This window comes from Octodon degus, unplaced genomic scaffold, assembly GCF_000260255.1.
Source record: "Octodon degus isolate 3935 unplaced genomic scaffold, OctDeg1.0 scaffold00079, whole genome shotgun sequence".
NCBI classification, from domain to species: domain Eukaryota; kingdom Metazoa; phylum Chordata; class Mammalia; order Rodentia; family Octodontidae; genus Octodon; species Octodon degus.
In genome coordinates, this window is record NW_004524655.1 from 6,804,586 (window position 1) to 6,813,759 (window position 9,174).

The 9,174-nt window shown below is 40.9% G+C and overlaps 1 protein-coding gene across 1 annotated transcript in view; it reads right to left on the reverse strand.

Annotated features, from left to right (window-relative positions):
* Sppl3 (signal peptide peptidase like 3) overlaps positions 1–9,168 on the reverse strand; it is a 149,857-nt gene extending 140,689 nt beyond the window's left edge. The window contains exon 1 of the mRNA XM_004636264.3: positions 9,072–9,168. Within this exon, the coding sequence (XP_004636321.1) occupies positions 9,072–9,094 (23 nt within the window). The 5' untranslated portion in view covers positions 9,095–9,168. The remainder of the gene's footprint in view (positions 1–9,071) is intronic.
* Positions 9,169–9,174: the final 6 nt, after the last annotated feature.

Below are 9,174 nucleotides of genomic sequence, written 5' to 3' on the forward strand. Positions count from 1 at the left end.
AAAAAAAAACAGATTTAGTCAAGTTTAAAAGGTCCAGTTAGATCATGCTGAACAAAAATTAAGAAACAACAAAACAAAGTCAGGCACTATACTTAGATCAAAAGGTCTGTATAATCAGATTGAAGAAGCAATAAAGGAGACCATACCAAGGCATGCCCTATTTAGGTGAAGAGGAAAGCCCACACCTGAGGCCCTCAGATGAAAGAAGAAGGTGTGCCTGTCAGAATTGGTGTAGAATAAAGAAACAGGTAAGAAATTGTTTCACATCTTGGAAAGGTGAGAAACTTTCCTTTACATTAAAAAAAAAAAGGGGGGGGGAGAAAGGTTTTATCACTCCACTGCTTTCTTTTTTTTTGCTTTCTTTGAGTAGATGATAAAGCAAACTATGTTCAAAAGATCAAAATAAAATTATATGAAAATATGTAACTTTATAATTTTCCTTCAACTTGTGAAGTGCAGTGACAGACTGAAACTTATGACTTTTCAATGGCAATAATAATCAATCCAATAACAGATAATTTGTAATCCCAGCACTCAGGAGGCTGAGGCAGGAGGATCATTGGCTTTTATCAGTAAATGGATTTTACTGATAAAACCAGCCTGGGCTACAAAGTAAGTTCAAGGCCAGCCTGAACTGCATAGAAGACCCTGTCTCAAAAAAGACAACAAAATAAAAATAAAAAAGGAAGTATTAAAACAGGAAAATTACAAATGACACAGAATTTCACTAAACAAAATAATATGAATTTCACAGTATTTGCTGTAATGCATAGTGTTATCTTCAAATTAGTTGTTCATAGTACCAGATATATGCATGCAAAGTTGGAAGAAAAAAAATGTAAGAAATTCAGAAAAGGAATTGAAAAAAGGAGACAAAACAAATTAAACACTAACTGCTCTTTTCCACAGACCAGCAGAAATCCACAGTACAGTTGTTCAAACCATCCTGCTCACATACACAGATATATCTCTTTCCTTCACTACCTCTTCTGACCCTTTTCCTGAACTCAGTAACCCCTTCCTTTTGAACAGGTTCATTCCCTTTTCCCAATATCTATTGTACCTTTCAGATTTTATTTTCTCTCTTAGGCTCTCACACTAAGGGAGACAATACAATGTTTGCACATGTGGGTCTCTAGTTGTATCCATTTACTGATAAAAGCCTCAAATTTATCTTTTTCTATAGTTGAATAATACTCCATTGTGTAAAAATACCACATCTTCTTTATCCATTTCTCAGTTGATGGGCATTTGGGTTGCTTCCAAGATTCAGCTATGACAAAGTGCATTACTATAAACATGGACGCATATATATCTCTGTGCTATGATGTTTTCAGTTCTTCAAGAAAAATATCCAGGAGGGGACCTCCAAGCCTAGCTTTCTGTACCTCAGAACTTTAAATGTTGGTTAAATTGTCAAAAAGAAAAATTATGTTGATAATAAAGAACTATCTAGAACACTCTGGGGTCTAAAAAAATAATGTAGAGAACAAAGAGCTTGCTTTTACCTAGCACTTAAAACTAGGTGCTCACATCTCAAGATTCCAAGTGGAAATTTAATTAGATTTTTTTTTTTTTTTTTTAATTTGGAACCGGGGATTGAACTCAAGCCCTTGCACTTGCCAGGGAAGCACTTATTCCACTGAGCCATCTCCCTGGCCCCCTAGAAATTAATTTTTTTGAGTGATCATTTACATTGAGTAAAATTCATCAACATGTGAAGACAACTAGATACTTCTATTTCAGAGACCTTAAAAAAAATCTTCAATGATTCTTACCAACATTGGAACTCCAAAATAGACAGTAACTATATGTTCTTACCAGATTAGCACAAACACCACAAACAAGAAATGTAAATTTGGGCCAGGGAGATGGCTCGGTAGAATAAACGCTTCCCTGGCAAGCAAGCCTGAGTTCAATCCCTGGTTCCGCAAAAAATAAAATAAAATAAAAAAAGAAATATGAATTTCTATATGGTCTCTATACATAGTCATTGGTCTAATATTTAAAAATTACAAATATGACTTTTTCATAGGTGCCTAATCTAGTGTTACCATAGCAATTGAGCTGTTTCATTTTATTTTTATTTTTTTTTTAAATATTTATTTATTTTTATTTATTACATTTATTTATTGTGTGTGTGTGTGGCCAGCTCAGCCCACCAGGGGGCGGGCTGGCTGGCATGTGGTGCTGGGGATCGAACCGTGGTCCCTGTGCTTCGCCAAGCTTGATTCAAGTAGGTGCTTTAGACCACTGAGCCATCTCTCCAGCCCGAGCTGTTTCATTTTAAATTGTGGTTCCTTAACACCTACTGAGAAAGTCTGAGCAACCACAATTCATTCCAAAGATAGTAAGAACTGTACATTTTCCCCTTAAAACTCAGTTTGGTCACTTAGAACCCATCTAGACTCCTAAAAAGTTAATATTCTAGAGAGGCACTCTGCCTCTCTTTTTAAGTGAGGATTAAAAAATATGCTGCGAGCAGATGTGGTAGCACACACTTAATTCCAGCATTTGGGAGGCTGAGGCAAGATGACTGCCGAGCTTGAAACCAGACTGGGCTACATAGTACATCCAGGCCAGCCTGAAATACACTGAGAGACCCTGTGTCCAAACTGAAAAAAAAAAAAAAAAGTCTATTCTGAGAATACATGGTAGGAGTAATGCAGAGCACTGCTGGATAATTACAGTCTGATATGGCTATAAACCCCAGCCCCCCACCAGAGGCCTCATAATAAACACTGAGGAAAATGATTTAAATACAAATTTGTGGTGTTAGCTTTGGCTAATTTTAGTTTAAATCAAGCATCACCCAAACAGCATTATCATAGTACTTTAAAGGCAAAACATGTTTTTAAAATAATGAGCAATTCTTTAAAGTCTATAATCCTGGACATGTTTTCAACTAGTTTCCCTCTAAAAAGCTTCCAGCAGCTACAATTGGGTATGATCATATCCAGAATAAGCTTAGTTCTGGAGATATGTGTTATTTTTCACTCTCAGGCTTAGCACCATATGCACATACTCAACTCAATAATGTCCATTATCACAATAATACAATACCCCAATATAATGTAGTCCTGACATCAGATATTAAAAGAAGCAGCACAGGTGGCATTCTGCATTTTATTCTAACTTTGGCAAAAAGCCTTAAGGAATCTTTAGGAGGAAAAAACTGAAGAATCTATAAAAAAATCTGACTATAATTATCAAGTACTACTATGAATTTAAATGCCTAACATGATCTGACCTAAGTCACTCAGGGGGAATGCTGTAGTCTAGACCAGCAGTGGTGAATCCACGGCACATGTGCCACAGTGGGTTGTTTGTACCACTGAAAGCTCTAAAAGGTTTGCCATCACTGGTATAGACAATGGAGGAAACCCGAGGAAGCTAACATAAGAATTTAAGGCAAAAAGTCTAGCTTAAGAGTAATGACTGGAAAAAAAAAAAAAAAAAGAGTAATAACTGGGGGCCAGGGAGAAAGCTCAGTAGAATAAGCGTTTGCCTTGCAAGCACAAGGGCCTGAGTTCAATCCCCAATTCCGCCAAAAAAGAGTAATGACTGTGAAGGGGCCAGCCAGATAGCTTAGTGAACTAAAGCGCCAGCTTAGGCAGAGCACAGAGGCCCAGGTTGGATCCTGGGCAGCATGCTGTGCCAGCCTCACACCCAGGCATGCTGAGATGGGGATTGAGACTGGGCATGGTGGCACGCACCTGTAATGCTAGCACTTGGGAGACTGAAAACATGAAAATCACTATGAGTCCGATCTATGTAGCGAGACCCTGGAGACCCTGTACTAAACACACACACACACAAAATAAATTTAAAAAAGAGTAATGACTGCGGATACACAGAGGCCAGATTAAGAGCCAATTTCCACTGGGGCACACATTTGTAATTCCAACATGAGGACTGAGAAGGGGAGGGGGTGCTGAGGGCTTGAGCCCTTTACCATTTGTAAACTTATCCAAGTTACTTACATTCATGTCACTTCCTTATTTTGCAATGTTTATAAAATTCTAGCACACAGAAAATACACAAATGATTATTATAGCCACTCTGGTACTGAAACCCACTTGACAGGTTCAAACAGACCATGTTTCTTTCCTCCTGCATACACACTAACCCAAACATAAGCAATTTTTATCAAGGTTCAAGTGCAATCATGTACAACTACTACAATGACTCAAAAGACAAGCTCCTGCCAGGCATGATGGTATACACCTGCAGTATGTGGCAGCACTCTGGGGGGCTTAGGCAGGAGGAACACAAGTTGAAGTCAAACCTGGGTAACTTAGCCACATGCTACTGGAAAAAAGGCAAGGGAAGAGAGAGAACTTCGTGTTTCTTACAGAACTTATAACAACTGCTCATAAACAAGGTGCTTTTCTCAAATTAGTAAGTCTACTTTGTGCCTTCATTTTATGTTTTCACATGCATTCTTTTACTTCATTGTATATGACTAAAATAAATATAAACACAATCTCATGGTTAATCATGACAAAGTCCTGGTGTTACTAATTATTTTAATTTCATCTATCAAGTTTTGCTTAAAACTTTACTAAGATGATATTCCTCATTCCAACAGCACTGGCACAACAGAAAAACATTAACAAAAGCTCTCTTTTGTAAGTATATGGATTATAAACACAACCTTCAGAAGCTTCCCCTTAACATTCTTTCAACACAATATGAACCATCCTAACGATTTACTATCAATCATTGAGGGTATACTAAGTTACGTGCAAGATGTGCTAGGCTAAGGGAGGACAAATTCAGTTTTCAAGGAGTTTAGTGAGGAGACCCAGTATACAAGAAAAGGGGGGCATGACGCAGACAGAAGGACAAGTATTAAAAATAATGCCTATAATTGCAGCCCTCTGAAATGCTGAAGCAAGAAGGTGACAAGTTTGTGGTGAATTCAAGGCTGATGTGGGTTACAGTGAAACCCTATCACATAAAAAATAAAAAGATCACTTTCCATCATGGTAGTAAGAACAGCATGGTAAGGGTTTTCTTTTTATAAAATATTTTATTTTTTTGGTGGTACTGGGGATTGAACTCAGGCCCTTGCACTTGCCAGGTAAGCGCTTATTCTACTGAGCCATCTCCCAGCCCTGTAAAACTTTTTATAGTGAAAATCTTAAACACAGCCATGAGTGGTAGTGTACACCTGTAATCCTAGCACTCTGGAGGCAGAGGCAGGAGGATCACTATGAGTTCATGGCTAGCTTGGACTACACAGTGAATTCAAGGGCAGCTGGTCTATACAGCAAGACCGGTCTCAAAACCATAAAACAAAGAAGGGGGGGTAGGACAGGGGAGGGGAAGGAGGAAGAGAGGTACAAGAAGGAGGACGAGGAGGAGAATTTAAACATGTAAAAGTAAACAATAAAAAATAATGAATCTCCAACATACTTATCACTGAGCTTCAGTAATTATCAACTCCTGCCCAATTGTGTTTTATAGTTTACATGTCTCTTCCCCTATAACACAAAAGTATCTCCTATCTTAGGACCTTATGAGGCTCAAATGATTATATATTAAACATCAGGTACACATCCGATCCAGGAAGAACTAGGAAGCTGCCTGGTTTCCTAATCCTCACCTCCTGTAAACCACCCTCTCTCAAAATGATGTAAAAACTTTCACCATCTAAAAACAAGCTATAGGTAAAGGGCTGTGCAATCTACTTTGAGGAGCTTTCCTGACTATAGACCAAATAAAGCTGAGAATGAAAGAACTACAGTACTGTACTAGACTAAAACATGTAATATGCATCAAACTTCACAAAAACATTCCACCCTTAAAAATTAGTAGAGTGGGAACTGGCCCTGGTGGCATATGCCTGCAACCCCAGCAGGTGGGACAGCTGAGTCAGAGGATTACCACAAGTGAGGCTAGCCTGGGCAATACAGTGAGTCCAAGGGCCAGCCTGAACTACATATTAAGATCCTGCTTCAAAATAAATAAATAAAAATTAGACTCAACGTAGAGCAGACCAAGATCATACAAAGGCATCACACAGTCAATCCATCTACTAAAATTCTTCAATTCTCCCCATTTCTTGTCCATCGTGTTTTCTATTTTTTTCAACCACCTCTGTGCAGTTCAGTAAAAAACAGCATGATAGCCGTGAGGACTTGGAGCTGGACCAGAGTAGGAGAAGCATTAGATGAGCTACCACAGGAATGACTGGATCACCCTTACCTTCTTTCTTATTTTGTCTACTAGAAGTCCTACTAGTACTCTTGTGTACTACACCACCCTACATTGAGATGAGGTTTATTGCTACTCAAAACTACCACATACTTCGTCTTTTTAAAACAAATGTGCTCATGGGCTTCTGTACTCTTTTAGAATATTTTGCTGAGTTTACACACCTATAATATTCAACAACGGAACTTAAAAAAAAATTGGGGTATAACTATGAATGTCCATTTTGTATCTGTGTATTCAAAGTGGTTGGGACAGATATATAGTTGCATTCTCTTAATGAATAGAATGATTTTTTCTAATGGTGTTTGTAAGTAGGATCACAAGTCTGCATCTTGTACAGCAATTAACCACTAAGAAGAATATATGCAGTGTATTATTTGTTGAAACTGTACTTTCAATTTGATTTGAAACTTTCTCATTGCTATATGTTTATCAATAAAACTTTGAAAAGAAAAAAAAAATAAAAATAAAACAAATGTGCTGCTGGGAAGGGGATGCACTCCTATAATTCCAGCACTTAGGAGGACGGATCAAAGTGACTCTTGAGATCAGCCTGGACAACTTTAGGAAATTGAAGAGCAGCCTGACCTGTGTATCAAGACCCTGTCTCAAACAAACAAACAAACGGATAAAGAAAGAAAAGAGAGAAATAAGAAAAGAAAAGAAACAAAAGACATGACCTGTACCAATGCAACTGCTCACCAAGATTTAGTTACTTCCTTTTCCACTTCTCAGGTGCTCTGGAATTATGTACACATCACTGAAGTTCCCTTCTTATTAACAACCCGTTTTCCCTACACAAAAATACAATGAGTTCGTAATTTATCATAATTGCAATAGGGCTGGCCAAATAGCTCAGCGGATTAAAGCGTCTACTTAGGCAGAGGAAGGGGCTAAAGGGGCCTGGGTTCAATCCCCAGCCTGCCCTGCCAGCCCTGTCCCTGGGGCACGCTGAGATGAGAGAGTGATTGAGACTGGGCTTGGTGGCGTGCCTGTAATCCCAGCACTTGGGAGGCTGAAAACACAAGACTCACTACAAGTCCAATCTACCTAGTGAGACCCTGTAGATCCCGTACTAAAATACAAATAATAATAATCATTATCCTCGCAACAGTACAAATCATGCATTAGGTCAAAGTTTTCTACTTAGCTTGGCTTGGGGGCACGGGCCTGCAATCCCAGCGCTTGGGAAGACTGTCAGGTGTATGCAGCCTGGGCTACACAGTGAGTTTGAAGCCAGCCTGAACTACATAATGAGACCCTGCCTCAAAAAAACAAAAATAAAAAAATAATAATAATAATTTAAAAATGAACTTTTCTACCTAAAACCATTCTTTCATTTGAGATTACCCATTTTTTGTTTCCCTAGAATAATTATAATTAAGCAACTATATAGTGCTTCAGTGTAAGTGCTTTTTAAAAAAAATTTTTTATTGTTTTCATTTATGTATTTGGCACAGGGTCTCACTACACAGCTCAGACTCATAGTGATCCTCCTGTTTTCAGCCTTCCCAGCACTGGGATTACAAGTGTGTGCCACCATTCCCAGGGGGACTGAACCCTGGTCCCTGAGCTTAGTCTGCTGAGCTATCTCACTGGCCCATCAAAAAGTACTTTAAATATTTAATGCCTCCCTGCATTCTGTGGAAAATGTAACTCCTCTATTTTAAACAAATGGCATAAAGAACTCACTACCTTGTCCAATATGAAAGCAAATTAGTGGGTAAATCAGACCTTCAAACCATCTCCTGATACCCTGGGCTACTATGCTGTTTTCTATGTCAGTAAAGTCAAATCACATTTGCTTTAAAGCATAAACCATCCATCTCTCCAGATTGTAATGAGATTTTCCATTCCTACACCTACAATCATCCATTTCTTATTTCCTCCCCACCATACAATCTTCATTGTCCACGGGTACCTACATCTCTCCTGCAAATATTCTATACCTGCATCAGAAAGGGATGCCTCTCATCTCGCTTTCCGCCAAACTCTGACACTCCTTTTGTCAGGATATGCATGTTGTCACCCCATAAACAAGTATGCTCCTCAGTACTCAAGGGAGCTGCATAACTTTCAAAGGTGCGGAGCCTTCCTCTCTGTAACTGGCCCAGGACACTAACACACTTCAAACTCTTCAGCACAGTATCAATCCTTACAAAAATCCTGTCCATCCCCTCTAGCACACAAGACTTCCTTTCCAGAATGTGATTATTCAAACAGGCTCCCCTTCAGACCCTTCACCAATGATCCCTTCCGGGGGACCCAGGGCTCCGTCTCTCCGCTATTTATTTTCCTTCCTTCACTCCGAGGCTTCTGTCCATCTTACCAACCCTCACTTTCCTTTCCCACAGCTAAGCCTACGGGCCGAGGCGGCTACACCTCTCTCAAAACTTGCAAGTTCTGCCTCTTATCACCTGTTCTCACCACAGCTTCCTCTCAGTCCAGAGGACCCACCTTTGCCCCGGCTCGCCTTTCTCCACCCCTTCGATTCCCCAGCGTAAGAGCCACCACAAGCCGGTTCCGGAGGGAGAGTCGGAGCCGACTTACCATCCGTAGGGATTTCCACCTTCCCGGGTCATGCCCCCCCATCACCTGCTCCGCCCATGGCCGGATGACATCCGTCGCTGCCATCTCCTGCTCCATCCCCCTTCTCGGACGCCGGGTCCCCTCGGCCGTTCGCCGCTTTCCCTGGGCTCTTGCCGCCTAATCCGGTGGGGACGAGGGGGGCGTGCACCCCCTCCCGCGGCCCCAACACGCACCTGTCCGACCCCCGCCTCCTCCTCCGGCGCAACCCGCGCCCCGACCCCCACCCCCGCGGCGTCTCGGCCCTGAAGCCCCACACTCACCACGAGTAGGTCTGCTCCGCCATGGTGCTGCCTCTCGCGGGCTCCGCCGCAGGCTGCGGCCGGGCCCGGCGGCGGCGGGCTCGCTCGGGCCAGGAGCGGAAGG